The 23,655-nt window shown below is 41.1% G+C and overlaps 1 protein-coding gene across 29 annotated transcripts in view; it reads left to right on the plus strand.

Annotated features, from left to right (window-relative positions):
• PATJ (PATJ crumbs cell polarity complex component) overlaps positions 1-23,655 on the plus strand; it is a 154,779-nt gene that overhangs the window by 126,111 nt on the left and 5,013 nt on the right. For all 29 annotated transcript variants that reach the window (XM_083510228.1, XM_083510248.1, XM_083510239.1 and 26 more), the window contains 9 exons: positions 1,415-1,498; positions 7,995-8,188; positions 9,425-9,572; positions 9,777-9,863; positions 11,265-11,382; positions 12,472-12,512; positions 13,190-13,312; positions 15,551-15,655; positions 19,453-19,556. In XM_083510228.1, the coding sequence (XP_083366354.1) occupies positions 1,415-1,498; positions 7,995-8,188; positions 9,425-9,572; positions 9,777-9,863; positions 11,265-11,382; positions 12,472-12,512; positions 13,190-13,312; positions 15,551-15,655; positions 19,453-19,556 (1,004 nt within the window). The remainder of the gene's footprint in view (positions 1-1,414; positions 1,499-7,994; positions 8,189-9,424; positions 9,573-9,776; positions 9,864-11,264; positions 11,383-12,471; positions 12,513-13,189; positions 13,313-15,550; positions 15,656-19,452; positions 19,557-23,655) is intronic.

Raw genomic sequence — 23,655 nt, forward strand, 5'->3', positions numbered from 1 at the left:
TGTATGGCTGGTTGTTAAAACTGATAGCTTGGGAATATTCCGTGGGAGTATGTGGCATTCCATTTCAAAACAAATGGCATTGCTGGTGAAATGATAAAAAATGTGCTGTTTGAAGTGTTCCCCCCTCCTTTTGGGGGGGGGGTGTCTACTGCTGACAATAAGTGTATATCACTGAAACATTCCCTAAAGCAACATCTGCTGCTGCTTATATTTTCCAGCCTTGGTAATAAAGTTAATATATTTTTCAAATTCATTTATTGTGGTGGATTTAACTTGCAGCCACGCTGTACAAGGCTGAACACCCCTGTGAAGGCCTTAAAACAGCCATTACTCATAACACCATGGTTTTAAATTATATATTATAAGTTTATATTAAATTATAAAAGTTAAGCATGTAGGACTGAAAATGCAAGTTGACTTGGAGTTCAGATTTCACTCATGCCTAGCTGTGTATAATATGGTGGAAGTATTACACAGAATAATTAGCAAAATTATGGCTAATGTTAGCCAAAATCTGGATTCTTGCACTGAAAAGAGGAAGAAACCCCCTTTTACCTTAGTGGCTGTGGCAGATATAATGCTGTAATAAAAATACACAAGCGTGTTAAAAATACATGTAAAAATGTCCAGTCATTGGTGCTGCCAAAATGCTCAGAAATAGTAATAATAATAATAATAATAATAATAATAATAATAATAATAATTTATACCCCGCCCATCTGGCTGAGTTTCCCCAGCCACTCTGGGCAGCTAAATACCACCCAAAACATATTGGTCTGATGCTGAAATGCTGATAAAGTTGGTGTCAGACGGGCCTCTCTGGGGAGAGCATTCCATAGACAAGGAACTACTTTAGGGGAGAAATGTTATTTCATTGTCACCCACTGGATCTCCTTTGCACAAAGAGCCTCAGATGACAATCCTAAGGTCTGAAATAATGTCAAAACCAGCACTGCAAATTAGACCCAGAAACAAATTGGCAACCAGTGCTGCTAATCACAGTACACCTTGAGGCTATAGAACTGCATGTTCCATTCAAAGTGAATTGCCCATCCTCTTTCAACAATATTAACCCTGATTAAAACTTACTGACCAGGTTTCCACCTTAACAAATACATGAAAGCATGGTATGAAGCTGGTTAAAGTTGCCCACTATGTGGTTATAGTTGTTCTGGGGAAATGTGTGCCTCTGTGAGTGATCTTGCAACACGCTCGGTATTTTGCCACAATGGTTAAGAGATCATCAGCGTAATATATGTGGCTGGGGCAACACAGTCAGATGGGTGGGGTACATGAAAATGACGATGATAGGAAAGGTCACAGTATTTTCATGTCAGTTCTGCATTCTGGACTGTGGTCTCGGAACTTACTTTTAATATATAAGCATTGATACTGAGATTATGTGTTCCCTTAGGATGCTATTGTAATACATGAAGTTTATGAAGAAGGAGCAGCTGCTAGAGATGGCCGACTTTGGGCTGGTGATCAAATCCTTGAGGTAAGATTCATTATTTAACTCTGCAAATATTTCTATGTTCCATACAAAACCAATATTTTAAGAGGGAAAACCATGCATTGTACAAGAAACATGGCTGAAATAATCAACTTCTAAATCAACTTCTAATCTAAATAATAATAGATAATGTGGATTTGATCTACTTCTGCATCTACTTAAAATGTTGAGATCCATACGCATCTATTGATCAGATTTCTTTAACATTTTGTATTTTAAAAAATACATATGTATATTTATCATATCGCAAATATATAAAATACAGGCTAAAACATATGAATGCAAATTATGAACATATTGTAAACATACATTTCATTGCCAAACAACTTTTTGCTTTTCATCAGATATGCAACAGCATTCTCATGTTCGATTTAAAAATTTAGACAGTAGGCATTAGTGTCATGAGATGATAAATGTTATATTACGTGTCACCATATGTCACAAAATTATTTCTATTTACCATCTTTCTTTTTGATGAGCTGTCAGTTTAGCCACTGATAACAAATCCCGAACTTTATTTAACCAGCCCATTTTAATTTAAGTACAGTGGTACCTCAGGTTAAGTACTTAATTCATTCCAGAGGTCCGTACTTAACCTGAAACTGTTCTTAACCTGAAGCACCACCCTAGCTAATGGGGCCTCCTGCTGCTGCCGCGCCGCCAGAGCCCGATTTCTGTTCTCATCCTCAATCAAAGTTCTTAACCTGAAGCACTATTTCTGGGTTAGCGGAGTCTGTAACCTGAAGCGTATGTAACCTGAAGCATATGTAACTCGAGGTACCACTGTATTTAAAACTGTACTTAAAATCTTGTATCTATTAACTGAAATTAACAGAAGCTGTTTTTATCTTCTGTAACTCATCTTCATAGCAACTGAGAGTGTGTGTTTTTTACAAGCCACTTTATGAACATTACTGATTTTTCATGTGTCTTGCATTAAGATGTCAGGTAAGGAAGGGTTAAGAAAAAAGCTGGCGTTTGATTGTAGCTTAGAAAAGAAGTCCATTCATGATGGTTGCAGAGTGGATAGAAGTACCTCACTGTCAAGTCAAGAGAAATTCCCAGTCCACCTATTAGGGCTTCCATGTAAGGAGGTTAGAAAAACATTGAGGGCTGCTTGGGAATTACTCTTAACAGCTCTTTCACCGAATGTTTCTTGTTTTGGCTGCTATTCTTAAATAACAGCTGTGTATCACAGTAATGTGTCATTAATAGCAGAATGGACATATCAACCAATAGATTGTTAATGGACCATACAGGAAACATGTCTGCAGACCCAGGTGCAAAAAGCGTGTGCATATGGCATGGCGCAGGGCCAGCCAAGGGTAGAAATAAGACACAGGACATCAGTATTGAATTGAAACTGGCCACAACTTTTATTGATTACAGCTGTAAGTAGGCTTTGATGAAGGCAATGGGTATCAAACAACTCTCCTACTGGTTGATTAAAAAAACCCACCTAGATCGAGAGTCACCCTATGCCATACATCAAATTAGAGTGAACCCATTAGGGCCGTCACCTGGAAGGGTGCTATGGTCCATCAGTGGCCATGTGGACTCCCAGTTCGCTTTGGTAGGGTATACAGTAAGCTAGTGATCCAACCCAATGACTCACCTGCCCAAAGTTATGATGACTGCTCTGAGGGAGGCATAATCCCACAGCCCGGGCAGTTGTCTGCAGGAACAAAATTATTCCCTGCTCCCAAATTCAGCGATTGATTATTCCATAGCAAGGTCCACCCCACCCCCAACCTGCTCGCTCAACTTTGGGTGGACTAATCAGAAACAAGGCAGGTGGATGCGAAATCCTGCAATGATCTGAGCAGGGAGGCCTATAACTTACAGTGGTACCTTGACTGTTGAACGTATTCCATTCCGGAAAACCGTTCAACTTCCGAAACATTCGACAACTGCGGCGCAAAGGGCGGTTGGCAAAGTCAATGGAGAAAAAAAGAAAAACATACAGCAGAAACTGTTTGACTTCCAGGGCGCGTTCAAAAATGGAAGCAATTACTTTTGGGTTTTTGACGTGTGAAAACCAAAACATTTGGCTTCCGAGACGCTTGAAAACAGAGGTACCACTGTATAATGAATAGGCAAGCCTGATTGAAGCCAGAACGGCTGCCGCAAGCACACCCCTCAGCTCACTATGATTGGCCCATTTAAATGGGTGCACCAAGCGGTGTGGCCCTGTGGAGAGGCTCTGGTGTCCCCCAATGGCCACATTGTGCAAAATTTGGCCCCAAGACTGGGCCGTATCAGACCACAAACTGCCACTCCCCTGGAGTCTCAGGTATGCGGCCATTGCATGCCCTGGTGCTTGGTACAGTTTGTGGCCATTAGAACTCATCTAAGAATTTAGTGTACAGCACTACATTCATTTAAGTTTTATTGATTTGCCTTGTCAAAGCCAGGCATATGAGCATGGATGTCTGTATGCACATGAACACGCACACATCCATGATGTACATACACACCCATGCCTCACCCCATACTTTCTGGTTACAGTACTTATAGGTAGCATGTCTTTTTATTTTTCTCTGAATTCACAAGTTGCGTGTGCATGTGCATATTTCTTTTCACAGTGCATGTTTGCACTGAGATCTTGCAGGTTGTCAGGTGTATGTCTGAGGGACGCGGGTGGCACTGTGGGTAAAAGCCTCAGTGCCTAGGACTTGCCGATTGAAAGGTCGGCGGTTCAAATCCCTGCGGCGGGGTGCGCTCCCGTTGCTCGGTCCCAGCGCCTGCCAACCTAGCAGTTCGAAAGCACCCCTGGGTGCAAGTAGATAAATAGGGACTGCTTACTGGCGGGAAGGTAAATGGTGTTTCCGTGTGCTGCGCTGGCTCGCCAGATGCAGCTTTGTCACGCTGGCCACGTGACCCGGACGTGTCTCCGGACAGCGCTGGCCCCCAGCCTCTTAAGTGAGATGAGCGCACAACCCTAGAGTCTGTCAAGACTTGCCTGCACAGGCAGGGGTACCTTTACCTTTACCTTTAGGTGTATGTCTAATTGCTGCAGTTCACACATACTAAAGTCTTCAGCAAACACTGGCCCTCCATCTCTCTATACTGCAGAGAGCAAGATCAGCGCAGGCTGAGCAGGCTTTGTGGCTCATTTTATGATGAAGGCTAAAGTTATTTTTGTACGGAAGAGGTTCAACAATAAAATCGGTTATTGGGTTTCTGTTGCATATTCTCCACTGTTTCCAAGAGAAATCATGTAATCAGTGGCATTGCGGTCCTGGGATGAAAACAGGGGATGAGACACCTGGATAATAACTGGCAACATTTCAAGGTGAAATCAAGTGCTAGTCATCTAAAGGAAGCCAACATCCACGTGCCTTATAAAAATAAGGTTCTTAATTTTGCCTGGTAGGCAAGAGGGTGGTGACCGATAGGCCAAAAGATTTGGAAAGATTTATGTTTGGAAAGATTTATTTTAAATGCATCATCAGAAAACCGGTGAATGCATTTTGGTTTATAAAAAGTATAAGCTTAATAGTATCAAGGGCACATTATACATGAATGAATTATTGAGAAAGGAAAATACTATTACATACAATATGAAGCTTACAATATGCAAGATTAAAGTTATCTACAATTTAACCATTGCTGAGGGCTGCAGTGCTCCACCAAAACTCCACTAGTTAAAGTTTACTGCATAATCCCATCTATCCTAACTACATGGCCTTTGAGTTTAAGAGAAGAACATAGCTACCAGACCAGAGTGAAATTCCGGGAATCAGGCTCTTGGGGGCTTTGATGCATGTTACTAGTTATCACTTTGGTGTCCAGGGTAAATCAAACAGAAAATTAGTCCAGGTAAAAACTAAAGAAAATGTTTAAAAATAAAATAGTGAACCTGACTCTGTTCATTAAACTGAAATGTTTTAACTGTAGCATTAGTTTTAAGAGCAATTTAAAGTTGCAGTGGTGGTCTGGTGTGCCATCTATTGGAATCTAGAAAAATTATTCTCTTATGATTCAAATTATTGAATTGCCTAAATCTTAACAGAAAAAGAACACTGGTTTCGAATAATGGCTAAACAGCTATTGGTATATGAGTTCTAACATGTTTACAAAAAAGAAGAGTCTTAGCCCTCCACATTGTAAGCAGATATTAAGTCTACATCCCTCTATTTTGGTGGCTAGTGTAAAGAACAATGGGAAATTTGCATTTTCAATGTGGTCTCAGAATGGTATGTGGAATTTCTAAGGCATCAGCTAGGGTTAAATAGACAAGTCTATTTCTGTCCAGTTTCAGTTTTGCTGACACAGAATCATAGGTCCATTCTGTCCAGTTGTGTGGATTTTTTAAAAGAATACATATAAAGTGTGCATTTAAATTGTATCCATTTTATATGCACTTTCTATGTAAGGGTAAAGGGGACCCCTGACCATTAGATCCAGTCGTGACTGACTCTGGGGTTGTGGCGCTCATCTTGCTTTATTGGCCGAGGGAGCATGACTAAGCCGCTTCTGGCGAACCAGAGCAGCGCACGGAAACACTGTTTACCTTCCCGCTGGAGCAGTACCTATTTATCTACTTGCACTTTGACGTGCTTTCGAACTGCTAGGTTGGCAGGAGCAGGGACCGAGCAACGGGATTTGAACTGCTGACCTTCTGATCGGCAAGTCCTAGGCTCTGTGGTTTAACCCACAGCGCCACCCGCGTCCTCACTTTCTATGTAAAATACACTTTTTCAATACATTCTCCCCATGAAATATCCTTTTTTGTGAACATTCTTTGCATACTGAAACCACATCACAAAATCTAGAGAAGTTCACAATCTAACTGGAAGTTGTGTTCTGATCAGTGACCAAGTTTGGGAATGTTTGAATGGGCTGGTCCACTGTGAAAAGTGGACCAATCAAAACCATCTTCCATCCCTGTGACCATTTTTTTTTAAAGCAGGTAAATCATTGTTGCTTAAATTTATTACCCACCCTGGGATCTTAGGATGGAGGGTGGGTGATTGATGGTGATAATTACTCTATATTTCAAAAAGGAGTCTACTGAATAGACTTCAGACATGCTGATTTTGTACTATAAAATGCTAGGAAATTTTCCCATAGAACTCGTAACGGGATCCATGGATGATATGTTCCCTAATGTATGCTTAAAAATTCTTACTTCATCAGAAACTAAAAATGGATGCTATGTATGTACATGACCAAACATTTTTAAAAATGGTTATGCTTCAGATAAGGTAAACATAAAGGTAACTGACCACATTACAGAGTACAGTGGTACCTCGCAAGACGAATGCCTCGCAAGACGAAAGAGTTTTCCGTTTTTTGAGTCGTTCCGCAAGACGAATTTCCCTATGGGCTTGCTTCGCAAGATGAAACGTCTTGCGAGTTCTTGCGAGTTTGTTTCCTTTTTCTTAAAGCTGCTAAGCCGTTAATAGCCGCTAAGCCGCTAATAGCCGCTAAGCCGCTAATAGCCGTGCTTCTCAAGACGAAAAAACCGCAAGACGAAGAGACTCGCGGAATGGAATAATTTCGTCTTGCAAGGCACCACTGTACTGTTATAAACTGGGGGAGGGGGCAAGGATCCCCTAAACTCCTGGCTGCTAGATTCTCCCCATAATTCCTGGATTTATTAAAAGTTGGAATTAATCAAGGTTTTATTAAACTGTGCCAAACTCCGCTGGATTCATCTTATGCTAATGAGCCAGGCCAGCCTGGGATAGCCAGCTGAGTGTGGGTTATAAGAGGAACCAAGATATTAATGTCTGAGCTATTGACCCATCCAGAAAGCTGTTAGGAGGGTGAAGACTATGCCAGACCAGGAGGGGTGGAGCCCCTCCTCCAGCTGTGTGTTAGTGGGAAGAGACAGTGAGGGTTTAAAGGGTGTAGGATTTCAGTTTGGATGATGTAAGCTTAACGGGAGAAATGTGAGTTTTGCAAGCTGGGTGGGGGCCAGAGCTCAAGGTGGGCTGTCTTGTTTTATACTGCAAAGAGGGTCAGACACAATGTTTGGGATCTGAGGGTGCAACAGTGGAAGGAACAGGACCCTATTGGGATATGAATGCTCTGCACTCTCCATCTAAGCACAGGTTGTGTATATGTGTAAATAACCACAGATTCTGCTGTGCCTCATTGTCCAAAAGGAAACACATACCTGGTGCCTTGCAGCGTTTGGAGATCAGGGTGGCATGTGACAATAGTATGCTAGAGGACACCTGGCCTCTTCTAACCTTGCTTCTCTATAATTGCAACCTAAAATGAAATAATACAATGAATTGTATTAATCAGTGAACAAGAATGACTAGACTAGTTCTGGGATTTTGCAGTGGGACTCTTTCAGACCTCCTGGCTACATGATTTTGATCATGAAATGCTGCTAAAGTGTTGCTTCCTTTATTCATATGACTTCTTTAACGATAGAAATTGTGATTTGTTCTGAAGTATTACTTTGCTAGACTAATTAAAATCCAATAAGCAAAGAATATAATATGCTTCTGTTTTATTCTAGGTTAATGGCATAGACTTGAGGAATGCCAGCCATGAAGATGCTATAACAGCCTTGAGACAGACGCCTCAGAAAGTACAACTGGTTGTGTATAGAGATGAAGCTCATTATAAAGATGAAGAGAATTTGGAAATTTTCCATGTAGACTTACAAAGGAAAATGGGCAGAGGCTTAGGGCTAAGCATTGTTGGGAAACGGTAAGGGTTACACTTAATCATAGCTCTGTGTGCAGAACATTACAGAGCCTTGTCTTCTCTTAAACTGAAGATCCCTCCACAGAATAAGCTGCAAAGATTATGTGCTCTTTCAGAACAGGTGCAATATTTGTAATGGTTGTTACACCTTTAGTTTTTCTACAAGTAGAAAGGTGAAACATGCAATTAGATGCATTATACCTGAATCTGATTTTCCTTTTACATTTAGGAGGACAAACGTAGTACCTGAGAGCTACTGTAGTGTAATGACAGCTGCCAGTCAGAATGTCACCTCAGCTTCTGACTCACGAGGCAACCTTAGGCAAGCTGTTAACTCTCTCAACACCCTATCTAAAATATGGAAGTAATAATGTTGACCGCCGTATATCAATTTCTGAGAGTACACTGATAGCAAGAATGATTTAGCCACATAAGAAAACCAGTGTTTTCATTTTAAGACGAGTGTGTGGTCTGATGAACAAGCATTAAGAGGAATAGTTTAGTCGGTAGACAACATGAGACTCTTAATCTCAGAGCTGTGGGTTCGAGCCCCACACTGAGCAACAGTGGGTTGGCCTAGGCGATGCTTATGGTCCCTTCCAACTCTATAATTCTGTGATTCAAGTAGCTGCTCCTTAAAACTCAAGACAGGATTTGCATTGTGTTGCTTGTCCTGGGTAAAGGTAAAGGGACCCCTGACCATTAGGTCCAATCGTGACTGACTCTGGGGTGATGGCACTCATCTTGCTTTATTGGCCGAGGGAGCCGGCGTACAGCTTCCGGGTCATGTGGCCAGCAGGACTAAGCCACTTCTGGCAAACCAGAGCAGTGCATGGAAATGCCGTTTACCTTCCCGCCAGAGTATTTATCTACTTGCACTTTCACGTGCTTTCGAACTGCTAGGTTGGCAGGAGCTTGTCCTGGTTAGCAATATCTAAATGCCTATATTCCTAGGAATTGTATGTACCTTTTAACAATTATTTATTTGCTTGTTACAGTTATATCCTATTGGTTAATAATAATAAAATCCACAACAGAAAATTACCAGTATACATAGCACATTAAGCAGTAGTACAACCATAACAATAAAATAAGAACAGATAAAAAGTCTAGAAAGGGGGGGTATCATTAGATATCTAGACTAAAATGCAGAGCAACAGAGAACATACAATGTGCAAATTGTTTTTAGAAAATATTTTTAGTGGTGCAGCAATGCCTGTGTTTCTTTTCAACTGTTAGAAATGGAAATGGAGTATTTATCTCTGACGTTGTAAAAGGAGGAGCCGCTGACCTTGATGGGAGGCTAATTCAAGGGGATCAGATCTTGTCTGTCAATGGGGAGGATGTAAGGCATGCTTCACAAGAGGTGGTTGCTACAATTCTTAAGGTAAGTGCATAGTGTATTCTTGAGCACTAAATCATGTTTGCAAGGCTTCTGGAAACTGATTTTTTTTTTTTTTTTACATTACCATGTGGTTGTGGTTTAGGCAAAAGTATGATTGTTTGCATGGGGCTGGGGGTAATATATCTAGGGGGGAAATTAAAAAGCCACCAGGGTGTAAATCCTGTATGTTTCTTTGCATATCCAAAGTGTGCCCAAGGGCTTGTACAACTAGAGATTGGACGACTGAAAGCTGGATCTTGGCTGTCATCACGGAAGACATCTCAAAACAGTCAGGTTAGTGGCAGATGGTGCATTAATAAGAAATGGGAAGCTGATGATATAAAACTCAGGATGTGAAGATTTGACCTTGTAATTCTGGAAATTGGTCTTACAACCCAGCTATAGTCGTAACCCAGAGAGTCAAGCTTGTTGTTTCAATATTTTGGGTGACCCAGATGTCTGTGTATTAACCATTGGACAATACCTTAAGAGACAGAAAATGGCTTGGCATTCCATTTCATAATACATGGGCAATTTTACTGTGCACTTGTACTTTTAAAAAATGAAATCAATAATTGCACCGACAGGCTGAGAACAATAGATTTTGTTTTCACTTTTATCTTGCCCTTCGGTCCACTTGGAGCCACCAATGTGTCTAGCAAGCTTTTCAGCAATAAAATATGTGGGAAACAGTTGAAAAAAGTCATGTATCAACATTATGCAAATAACATGTGCCAATAATAAAGAAAAGGCTGTATTGTATTCTGACTTAAGAGAGCTGGCCAGCAATCGCTAGGATTTTCACAGGAAAGCATGGAGATTGTTAACTAAGTCATTTATCACCAGTTCCTGTTTCCGCTTGCTGTCATTTTCCAGTCTGTGTGCCCTTCTGTCGCAGACACCCAGGTGCCAAGCTCTCATTTTGTTTCACCTGAACTGCTGCACTGCAACCTTCCCAGTCAACATGTGTATTATTCCTTTGCCTTATTCCCTGCTAGTTTGAAGAGAACTCTAGAGAGCTGACAGCTACTGCTAATGAATTCTCCATGCACCCTGAGGAGCACTAATCCAGATTCTGCAGAAATTTCATTAGCACTCTGTGGCCTAAAAATCTGTTTAGCTAGAGGAGGTTTTCAATTTTTTCACACACAAGACTGCACAGCTAAAACTTGGCAGCTGGGCACCAGATTTGGTTGGCGAATGAAATGTTTCGGTGAAACACTCTTGCTGTATTAGAACACATAGGAGTTCTAACCTCTCAAAGCTTTCCTGGAGTTAAGAAGCCAAGCAGAATTGTGTTGTCTGACTACCATCCAGTCTCTTTGAACCTTTTTTAAACACACAGATGTTGGGCATCCATATGTAAAAGAAAAACAAGTGCTTCCATGTGATCATGTGACTTATCTGTTTAACATTAGTGTCAGCAGCTGTCTGTTAGTAGCACAGTCTGTCAGTGCTTCTGGAAGTTCTCATCCAATGTTGTAGTGAGGGGAGCAGGTTGCAGATATTATTTATTCATTCTTTAGTGAGGCCATGGATGGATACTGGACAAGAAAAGCTCTGATAACTTCCATTTTGGATTTCTGTAATACATTGTGTGGGGGATGGCCTTCCAGAGGACTGGAAGCCTCTGCAGGTACAAAATACAACTTGGTTCCTTCCTTCATCCTTACCGGTTTTGCCTTTGCATTTCAGATAAGCCAACACAGTGCTCATAGCCACTTTCACCCTACATTTGCTCCAGTTATCTCCACTTTACAGAATTTTGTCAGCACTAAGAGGTCGTCTGCTGATTCCTCTCACAGAAACTCAGGTATGGGACAGAACCTGCAAGCCAATACAACCCTGTGAATTATGCTGAATGTTCACTGCCATCTTATTCTGTTCATTTATAAAACCTAGTTAGGTATTTACTTCTGTATGTAGCAAGGAAGCAATTCTTAGCAATAACTCCTAAATATCAAATAGTCCTGTGAAATATGGAGCAGATGATTAGGAGTTTTTAATGTGCTAATTACAGTTTCTCACATTGTATTTGAAGTGGCCCAGGTCCTGTTTTTCCTTTTTTGAGTCCACTTTGTGCAACATCTAAAGTTGGCTGCTACCTACTAAGGTTCAGGGCCCAATAAACTACTTAATTTGTAACTTAATTGGCAACTTAATTGGCAACTGGCATATCCAACTCATTTCTAAATACTGAAGGAAAAGCCCAAACAGACTTTAATTTTTCAGCTATATGGTTCCCCCCCCCCCAATATATCTGCAATTAATTCTAGTTATGAACGTTTTAGTGTATGTAGTTAAGCATTGAAAGGTATTTATTTGGGGTGTGCACTCGCCAAAATATAAGGTAGCAGACTTTATGCACTCAGCAAGAGCTACTACGCTTGCACATTTCACCCATCGTCAAGAAAACCTATAGCTCATTTTTAATCTCCCAATAGTGATCAGGGCGGAGAGCAAAACAGACCCCAAACTACATTGGTCAGCCTACGAAGCACTTCAGATCAGGGCTTGCTGTTTTCCAAAGCACTGAATTAGGTTCCAAGGCTTGCAGTTGCACACCCCTAGTATTTATGTCATTTGCAAGAAACCTAATAAAGCAAAAGTTAGGCAAAGGACACCCATATTGTATCACCATCTCTGGGCAAAGATATGCAACAGTCACCTTGTGTCTATTGGGGGTATACACTTGAAAACACTTCAGTGGATAATGGGTTCCCCACTTCCATGTTCGGTGAATGGCAGGCACTAAGTCCTTTTCCAGTTGCATAATGTATTTCTTGCTCTGGCATAAACAAGCTTTTCATCAGTGATAATTTTGAAACGGCAACCAGGGACTATAATCTCCTGATGGCATTATCTCTTAATTACAGAAGCTAATTGTTCATTTCTTTATTAGTTGGGACAGATATGAGCCCGAGGACTGTGGAAATAACAAGAGTGAGTGGCTTTTCTTACTTTTCAAAGCATTTAGTTCTTATTTTAAGTGAAAGGAGCTACATACGGTTCTTTCTGTGTGTAAAAGTTAGCCGCGTTTGTTTCTTTAAAAAAAACAAACCCAAAACATTTCTATATTTGTTTCTAAAAAAAATAAATGTTCAGTTTTTATTTGCAGATTTTTATTTTTTTTAATGAGAGGTGATGAACTCACTTTGGGCTGTATGTGAACATGGGACCAAAACAGAGTTTGGCCATTTTGCTGAGCCATCCTTAGTAAAATTATATTAATACCTACTAGTGGTGTAGCAGTCAGATTGTATAGTTTTATTTGTTGTGGCCTTTGTATGTGATGTATGTGCCATCATCTTGCCGCAGTTTATGTGCATGAGTTGCTACCAAATTAAGGGTTCTGTGGATCAATAGGAGTCTCATATAAAAGAACCAGTGACTACCTTTAGGTTGTGTCTTACTTCTCCAATTGAACAGGCTTTCCATACACACATAAGGATTATCTCCTGTACTTAGTTGTTGCTAAATCAATATTGAATGATGCACAGGAAATTGCTAGAAATTTCGCATCACTGTCATGCTTGGTTTTATTAATTACTAAGGCCCATGTGTTAAATGTCTTGAATGATGTCAACACAAATAGTTATGTTGCCAACCTCTCTGTTAAGGGTCCAAATGATGCTCTTGGTATCAGTATAGCTGGGGGCAAAGGAAGCCCATTGGGAGACATTCCAATTTTCATCGCCATGATTCAAGCCAGTGGAGTAGCAGCACGTACACACAAACTAAAAGTAAGTGAAAAAGATAAAATTATCCATATATATTGTCTTTATTTTCTTGTTGCTGATTTTATTCCCCCCCCCCCCCAAGAAAACTGCAAGGGTTATATATTGTTGGATATACTCTGACAGGCATTTCCATTCTATTTCTAATTGTGAAATGTGCTTCTTTCTTTTGATTAGCAAAACCACCTGTGTCAACTACTGTGAGTGATTGCATAACAGTAATAATAGAAAATTGCCTTTTAAATGGACTCTGGTTTCTGGAACCAAGGGTGTGAGTCATGTCATGCAGTCTGCCATTTCAACAAAGCAAGGAAGCTGAAAGAACACAAATTGTCTCTATGAATTTCCTTAAAACCCATATGGATTGTCTTGTGCTAGATCCACTGGCCTGGCTTGTGCTTCACATTAAACCATAGTTCAAAGCAAACTGTGATGTCATGTGAACAAGCAGTTTGCTGGTGCACACTGCTCAGAATTTCCCATCGTGTTGCACCCGTGATCCTGCACTGCAGGCACAGCAAAGCCAAAGCCTGGCTTGTCATGTCACATGGACCAGGACTCATGTTTCCTCCAAACAAAACACAAGTATTGTTCTTGGCTTACTGCTTGTGATTTGGCAGTTTGTTTCACTCACATTAAATTATAGTTAGTTTTAAACTCTGGTTTAAGATGATCTGCAAACTGGGCCATTGTCTGTCTTCTATGTACCTTCCTCTCTGCCTAACTCTAAGAAATATGATTGCTATTTGACCAAGTATTTGGTGATTGAGAAGCCACTTCAGACACTTAAAATGTGCTCAACACTATGTTATTTGACTTTCCTGATGAAACGTGTGTGTAGAGAACTTAAATTGTGACCCGGGACATCCACGGGTACAGCCATAGGTTCAGAGCAATTATTTCTGTCATTGCCACCATGTATTTTTCAGCTTCTGCAATCATAGGAACTCTTTCCAAGTCACAGCAGCTGTTTTGGCAAACATCCCAAGCCATGGCACAGAATACACTGGGTGGCAAAGATCCTGAATGTCTTACTTGGCCCTAAATGTTTAGGGTATTCAGTAAAGCTATGCATAGAAATAACCTCTTTATTTTAAAAAAAGAAATGTCTCCCGTGGAAATCCGAAGCATGTTTTGATTGCCTGAAATGGCTCCGAGATTTAGTGCCTACTATTTGGTTAATAGTACCATTTTATTTTTATTTTTGAAAGTAGAATATCTCTGTAGCTTTTGTATCAATATACTTAACTGTAGTGATGTAAAGATGCAAGTATAAGTACCACAAAGATTATGGTTGCCTAAAAACAGCAAGATAAGATATAAGTGCCTTCTTTCCTGAACTGTTCATGCACTCTCGCTAAAAGAAAAAGAGCTTGCAGAGAGGCATTTCAACTGTTTACTATACAGCCCTGGAATTCTTCCCACTCAGAAAACAACAACAACTTATCCTGGGAACATGGGGAGCCATATTGTGTGCACCACTGGTACACATATGTACCCTACAGCGATTTCCATGATAGCAGTAGTACTCTACTCTGTACCACATGTCAGGGATGAATTTGTGTATAGGAAGAAGATTGTATGGGGACACAAGCTGCCTTTTCACTGTGTGAACTGGCCTCAAGACTGAACTTCATCTGGATCTGCTGTAAGACTGTTTGGGTCGACCTGCTTCTTTAGGTGAATGCTAGAACTCTGTGTGGAGGTGATGAGGCCAGTGATAACTGTCATGCCATATATGTCACGCTTTATTTGAGACAAATGGAAAATTAAACAGGCTGTTGCAGAAAATTAATACTAAACCCTATATCTTCAGTAGTAAGTATTGGTTCCTATGTACCCCATTGACATCTGTGGTCACAGATATACTATCTACCAGAGATCATGTGATTTCTCCCATGACGCTGCATATAGAAAGAATGTGCTCTTGTGCACCGCATGCATGTGCTTGGACTGCTATAGGCTTTTGCTACTTAGGATGTGTTTTGGTGTAATTCTCTGCTTCCAAAATTTATCAGTGAAGTAGGAGCTCTTTGTTTGTGTTCTACTACTTCCAGGAGGAGTGTTTTATCCTCCCTATGAAAAGTACTCAATGATCAAAACATAGCAGATCTCTATTGTCTTTCTATAACCGGGAAGCATGAGTATGCAGAGTCAGAACTTGCAAGAAACGTTGAGCTTTCTTCCAATTTTCCTTAATGCCAGCAATTTTTCTGTAGCTATTGTACTTTTTTTCCCTTTTAGGTTGGCGATCGGATTGTCAGTATTAATGGGCAGCCTTTGGATGGGCTGTCTCACGCTGATGCAGTTAATCTACTGAAGAATGCTTTCGGGAGCATTATCCTGCAGGTATGATGATAAATTGAACATGCGGCTGCACAAGGATAGATAAATGGTGTTTTTAAAGAAAAGGCTGAGCATCAGTGGCGCAAGGCATCACAGCACGGCAAGGCTCTTGCTGATTTGAATTATGCAAGATGAAAGCAAGAAATTATTTCATTCAAGAGTGCTTTATTCTTGTCCATTCACACTGCGAACATGATCTTATAAAACTGAGGGGGAGAGGGAACGACTTCTTCCTGTACATGAAAAATCATCTAGGCTTTCAGTTTCTGTCACTTTTTAAACAAAACCAAATTCCCTCCTCTTGCTACATAGGTTTGATGGAGCTGCCCATCATGTTAACCTTATTTGTTCTTCAAAGCAGGAGGGGGCACAAGAAATAGCATTGCTTCTTTTGAACTGCTATATATGGCTGGTTATCAACCAAGTGGCAGTACTTGGATAGTACAATTGATCTATCATCTTAATTTGGCAGGAGGAAGGGAAAAGGTGTGTTATCTAGTAAGATGCACTCCCTTCGTGTTTGTATGGAAAAGCATTTATTTTCTTAGCAGAGCTAATGAACATGCTTACAGCTCATCTAAAAATAAATAAATGGGCATGCTCTTAATAAAACTAAACTTATTTCACAGTGTTGCCGTGATAAAGGGGTTGAAGGGGTTGGGTCATACACATTGCCCTAAGGAAGGAAATAATGGGGCAGGGAGTTAAACGCTTTTAAATACCACACCACCACCCACTCCCAGATTTAAGCAATTCACACAAGCGTTCATTCTCAGCAATAACCCATATGGAGGTGGAACCATAAATATTATGAATGCATAGCAAAACAGAAGAAAGTCAAATTTCTAATTCACTGGTGCCACTCCACAAGAAAGAGGAATGCAAAACCACAAATTCCAGGAGGAATATAAATGGGATTTAAAAACATCCCTAATCTGCCCCTGTTCTAGTTCTTGTCTTATCTGTAAATGCCTTTGCTAGTGCAATAAATGGTAAACTGACAAAATTAAAGCTGCTATCTGAGGTTATGTTAGACTCACTCCATATAGTGAATGCTGCCATGATTGTAGCCAAAATGGGGCCCACTGGAGAAGGAGATCTATCAGGATTCTCAGGGAAACCCAAATGTTTGCAGAACTTTACAGAATATTTTTTTAAAAAAATGTAAGGGGCAAAACTCCATTTAAGAAAAGAGCCCAAAGAGGGCTTTACATGCTCAGTAGCCATGCAATGTAGAATGTTAGTTGGAAAAGAAAAATGGAAGTGACTTTGGGGGAGCATATCCATATCTGCTTTATGTAGATTTTGTTGAAGTTAATCTGATAAGGTAAGGCCTGCCTGTGCTCAGGGCAATAGGTTCTAATAATAGTAACAGGTTCTAAGCAAGATTTTAAAATATTGAAACTTGGCAAATTAACAAAAATAATTTTGTTAGATACAGCCAATCTAATGCAACTGAGGTCGCCATTATCACCACATGAACAAGCCCAGAATAAAAATCCCAGCCGAAGTTGGATGGTGAACTTTATGAGCAGATGCCATAGTTGTTAATAAACAGTGAAGTGACATTTGTTTGCATCTTTGAAAGTTAATAGAAAATAGCACTGACATGAGCTGGGCGTATGACCATACTACTGCTGTCAACCAGAAGTATTGTGATTATACCTACACTGTCCCCAAAATAAGAACAGTATTATTTTAGAATGGCAGGAAACCAGATTCTATGGGGATGCAAGATTAAATATACTTGCTCATGACATGTCTGTTACTCATTACATGTCTGTTATATCAACACTTCCAGAAAAGCAGATTGTTCAGTTGTTCATCTTTTAAAAGGCTACCTCTCCCCCCTGCAGTATGGTTCTTATTTAATAACAATTGACCTACAAAAATAATACAATGCACATATTTTAATTGATTGATTGTTATTTATTCACTTTCAATTTTTGCATTAAATATGCATTAAAATTAAAATTTCTACCAAAAAAAATCTTTTTTTGTAGAAAAGACATTTAAGAGTCATTGTGCAACTTGTCTTGTTTACGTTCCTGTATCCAAACAGATCAGCAAAAAAATGGATGTGATGAATAGGAAATGGTTATATTTCATTTTAAATAACTGTACTTCTCATTTGCCCATTGATGAATCCACACCACAGAAGTGAACTCATCCTATCAATTTGATAATCATGAGTGACACATCATTAAGTAATTCTATTATCTGCTAAACCACCTCATAGTCACTGGCTATGAAAGGTCAGATAATTGTATCCACCGGTGTGGAAAGCTTTATAGTCGATATATCCTGGGGCAGGATGGCAAAGGAGTTTGTTAATGCTGTTTGCAAATGGGAGATTAGGATCCTGGGGGAATATTTCATCCCTCCTTGCTGTTTGGATGCTGCTAGTTAATTTAATCAGCTGTCTGCAGGTGTAGTAATAAGATAAGGGGAAGCTTTTTGCAAGGTTGTTGAACTTTGATATGCTCTTACTGCCAGCCACAGATGGCTGAATATAGATATGTCCTCCTGCCAGGTTTTGCTGTTGTTTTTAACCACAAAGCACGAGCATTTTAGCTGTTTTCCCTTTCTACTGGAAAATTATAGTATTATTCTACCTTATGAGTAAGGCAGGACAAGCATATAAAATATTATCTGCTGTTTAATCAATACACTGTGATTCTGAAATCTGGACCATTTATGTTAAGAACACTGAGGGTTAGGATATCAAAACTGGAATATGCCACTAGATTTCTTCTCTTACGTGACCCAACTTCACTCAGAGGAGAATGTAGCCTTTTATTAGCTGACTCAGTAATATTAATTGGGTGAAAAGACATGCTGGCTTCTTTTAGAGATGGGCATGTTTCACCATTCTTGCATTGGTTCATCTTATAAATGAACCGACCTATTACTCCCCAGTTGGTAATTAGCTCAATTTATGGCCAAACCAATCCAAGTTTTCATGGAAGCAGCCTTCAGCAAAACAACACAGATGCAAAAGAGTAAAATTTGGAGGGGAGGCAAAGAAAACCCCCAGAGAGGACTTTTGGCCAAGACAATCTCCTGTAGGAATGGTCATTTGACACCCAGCTCCCTGTAGTTAGATAATTTTCTAATGCTGTTCCTCTTCTTCGAGGTAAGCATTATTGAGCCCCTTCTTGATTTGCTAATTTTTGTGTCCAAAAATAGCATGTGCAAAAAGCTTAATTCATCCTTGCAATGAATACAGGTAAGGCAAAAGGGGTAGGAGTTTAATATGTTCATCTACTTGCCTTCCAAGTCTAGAAAAAAATAAGCACCATACATGTGTGCATTTATACAGGCTGCAGTCCTATAGATGCTTAACTGGAAGTAAATCTCATTTAACTTGGGGGATTTACTTCTGGGCAAACATACCTTCTTTTCTTTTGAAAAGCTGAATAGGGCTAAATCTAGACACAACAAAAAGTGTTTCTGGAAAACATGTTGTAAACTTCATAACGTTGGCTAACCGTGGGACTCCACAGCGCCATCTGGTGTCACAGTGTTATAACACATATAAAACACTTTTTCTTTACTAATGTAGCTGAGTCCCAGGTTATATAAATGGCTTTCATTAGCCGCCTCTCTAGGCACAAATGATGTCTTTATCCACTTAGCTTTAACAATGCTACAGTCTTGAGTGCTTCCACAATTCACTCATCAGTTAAAGTTCCCTTTTAATTAGGAAAAGTGGCTTTCTAAGAATACAGAATTTGCTGCTTGATAATATGCTAGCTAAGATATATGTTTAGATTTGTCACTTTCACTTTGTCTTGCAGGTTGTAGCTGACACCAACATCAGTGCCATCGCCAGCCAGCTAGAGAGCATGACTGCTAGCACTAATTTTAGCCCACCTACAGAAAACCATCCTGAAGACCCAGAGTAAGTTGTGCTGATACTTAAATTTTCTAGAGGAAGCAAAACACTGCCCTGAAGAAGTTGAGAATGCTCAGTTTAATGGCATTGATATTTGGATTTGCGATCAGTTTTAACAAATTACTTTGGACTTTGAGCATGCATTATAATTTGTCCCTTGCTTTCTATAGCTAAAAGGTTTTTAAGTTGCCATAACAATTTGAGCTTCCATAACTCCAAAATTTTGAATTCCATGCTGTTGTCAAAAATTGCCATTAGTTAGGTGCAGCAGATGGTATGGCTGCTAGTGAAACTGGTTGAATGGTTTAGCTGGGGTGATTTCATTATGGTATGTTGAGAATCAGAAAGTATTTGAGGTGTTGGTGTCTAAATCTTGGTTTTCCCCCATGTTGTCTGAAATAATGGAGATGCATATAAATGGATTGTAGAGGGGGGTGGATTGTAGCTTAATACTGTACACATTGTGAGATTTTCCAAATTCGGTGGGATGAAAGATTTATGCTACAATCTATATACCATCTTACTTGGAAGTAATCAAACTTAGTGGGGCTTACATTTGAATAGACATGTACAGTATCAGTCTTCATGCATAAATCTAATAGATTGTCATACCAAGGGCAAATGATTCTTTTCTCTGTAGTCAAGATCCACAAATGCACTGGAGTTTTCCCTGTAAAATGCCACCCTGTCCATTTGATTGAAATAATTAGGGAGTCCAATTGTGTTTTATAAGCTGGTCTCCAACCGTAATAAATTATCTACTTCTATTCTATTCTACTTAGGGAGTCTTTTTCCTTAATGTACCTCTTGCCTTATGCATCTTACTTTTGCTGCTTCCTTGTGAAATCTTTCAGTCTGAATAATGTCAGGGTTGTATTTATCCAGTGATTCTGAATAGGTATTGCACAATGACGAATTTTTCATACAACATGTGATCTCTAGACCTTGTGAAAGGAGTGGAGGGGAGGAGTACCGTATTTTTTGCCCTATAGGACGCACCTAGTTTTCAGGGGGGGAATCAAAGGAAAAAATATTATCCCCCCCCCCCCCGCAGCTCTGGGAGCAGTGGACAGGCTGCACGCAGCCTGTGCGCTACTCCAAGACCTTCTCCCTGCTTTTCCCCCACCTGGAATTCCCCCACCTCCCGCAAAAGCCCACAGGAGCCCCACGTGACTCCTGTGGGCTTTTCGACCAGGAGGGAGAAGGGACTGAAACGGCCAGTCAGTCCCTTCTCCCTCCTTGGGGAAAGGACCCCAAGAGCGGCACGCTCTTTAAAGGGTGCGCGGCTCCTGCGGGCTTTTCTAGGAGGTGGGGGAATTCCCCCACCTCCTAGAAAAGCGGCGGAGCCCCTTTAAAGAGCGCACGGCTTTTGCCTGCTTTTGCGGGAGGTGGGGGAATTCCCCCATCTCCCGCAAAAGCCCGCAGGAGGGAGAAGGGACTGACTCGGCCAGTCAGTCCCTTCTCCCTCCTTGGGGAAAAGCCCCCAAGAGCCGCTTGCTCTTTAAAGGGTGCGCGGCTCCTGCAGGCTTTTCTAGGAGGTGGGGGAATCCCCCCCCCTCGTAGAAAAGCCAGCAGAAGCCGCGGAGCCCCTTTAAAGAGCGCGCTGCTTTTGCGGGAGGTGGGGGAATTTCCCCATCTCCCGCAAAAGCCCAAAGGAGGGTTGGGGAGTAGCGGGAAGGCATCGCACACCTTCCTGCTGCCCCCCATCCTCTGGGGCTGGCAATGGGGGAAGCGCTGCTTTCCCCACCGCCAGCCTCAAACCCGGGTTGGAGAGTAGTGGGAAGGCGTCACGCTCCTTCCTGCTGCCCCCCATCCTCTGGGGCTGGCGATGGAGGAAGCGCTGCTTTCCCCACCACCAGCCTCGAAGCCGGGTTGGAGAGTAGCGGCAAGGCGTCGTGCGCCTTCCCGCTGCCCCCCATCCTCTGGGGCTGGCGATAGGGGAAGCGCTGCTTTCCCCCACCGCCAGCCTCAAAGAGCAGACTCTCCTGGCTTCAGCAGAAGCACGCGAAGCCTCCGGAGCGCAGGCTTCGGAGGCTTCGCGTTGCTATCGCTGAAGCCAAGGAGTCTGCATTCGCCCCATAAGACGCACACACATTTCCCCTTCATTTTTAGAGGGGGAAAAGTGCGTCTTATAGGGCAAAAAATACGGTATATCAGCAAGAGAAAGAGAAAATCAGTGGGGTTTTCAGTTGCATTGCGGGGTGGGTGGGTTGGACCTCAGTCTCCTACCTTGCTTCTTGCCCTTCTTCATGACTAAAAGAAGCCCTATAAATTAGACATATAAGCAACTATGCAATTTCCTACATGGTATGGGTTGTACCATTCTCCTTTTCTTAGTATAGACTTTGGGTAGGGGTCGCTGCTCTTTTTAGAACTTGGGTAGGGAGTATCCTGCCTGTATGTCAGTAGACCCAATGATACATCCCATCTCTATTATTTTAGGAACAAGGGTTAGATATGCTTTTGTTGTTCAAGAGCACCTGTTGAAATGCTTGGCTGTCCTCAGCCTCTTCCCTTGATAGATTATGTAAACATTTTTGTTTTCAGCTGCTAGTCTTGAATATAATTGCTAATAACACAAAAATATGCAAATGTGAATCTTCCAGGCTGCCAGAAGATTTGGAGGGTTTTATTATTATTATTATTCTGATTGACTTGTGACAACCAATCCTCCTGAGTTTCCTCCACTGATGTGTTGTCATGTTGATTCTGCTCCTATCTGGCTACGTTTTCGCTTGAGCTGAGTTATGACAACTACAATTCCAGATGATCTGCCCTTAGAGAAATTAAATGAAGAACAGCTTTGCCCACTCTTCCTGAAAAAGCTTCTAGATGCATGCTCCATAAAGTTTCTCTTTGGCTTTACTTTTAGTCTTTTCTCCCCTTTGATTCATGATAACACCAGTCACCAAAACTCAAGTTCAGATTACTCTTTGCATCTGTTTCATTGAATGGTGCTGGGTTATTTCTTATCAAATGACTCCCCAGTCTTCTTGTAAACATTCCAATTCAGCAATTGGTGTTTTATCTATTTCCTTAAAAGGGGGGGGGGCTCATTTCTGCTGTTGGTTCCATTGCAAGTCAGATGCACATCTCAAAACTTCAAGATTTGTGGCTTGCTGAGCTCCTCTCCAAAGGGGGCTGCCCTGGTATTATTCTCTTCCACATTGGTCGTGGTTAAACAAATACAGTGGTGCCTCGCAAGACGAAAAGAATCCGTTCCGCGAGTCTCTTCGTCTTGCGGTTTTTTTGTCTTGCGAAGCAGATTAGCACTATTAGCGGTCTTAGCGGATCAGCTGATAAGCGGCTTAGCGGATCAGCTGATAAGCGGCTTAGCGGCTTGGGAAAAAGGGGGGGGGAAAAAACCCCGCAGGAACTCGCAAGACATTTTCATCTTGCGAAGCAAGCCCATAGGAAATTCGTCTTGCGAAGCACCTCCAAAACGGAAAACCCTTTCATCTAGCGGGTTTTCCGTCTTGCGAGGCATTCGTCTTGCGGGGCACCACTGTATTGGGACTGTCTTCTCTCATCTGTAGCTGCCATCATTAGTAGCTTCACTTCTTAGATAGTGAGCTTCATTTTAAAATACATATACTGTGGAATCACAGGGCCACAAACATCTTTCATACAACCACTTTCCTTCCAGCCTGGATGTTCTGAGTAGCAATTCACTTCAATACCATTCAACAATCTATAGGTTAGTCCTTGCCTGCTGTAAGCAGAGCACAGGATTCTGCTAGATATAATTGTTTTCAAAGGTACATGCATCAAGCAAAGCAAATCACTTATGCACTCCTGCTATCCTAGTGTTGCCAACTTTTTGTGAGCTTTCTTCATGCCATGGTTCTCCTCTGTGAACAACTAAAAACATCAGTTTCTAGTTTTCACTGATGAGAAAAAGTTCAACTGGCCAATGCCTACCTCTTATGCTGCTGTCAAAAGCATATGGAGTCAGAGGTGGAGGAAACCTTAACAGCTCTATTATAGGTCAACACTAGGCACTTCCTGAGGCCCATACTTCCTGAGGGAAACTCAGCAAGATGGGTGGGGTATAAATTTACTATTAATATTATTATTATTATTTTCTCCAGCAAGGAACCCAGTG

The sequence above is a fragment of the Podarcis liolepis genome (assembly GCF_965112155.1).
Source record: "Podarcis liolepis genome assembly, chromosome: 6".
Lineage (NCBI taxonomy): Eukaryota > Metazoa > Chordata > Lepidosauria > Squamata > Lacertidae > Podarcis > Podarcis liolepis.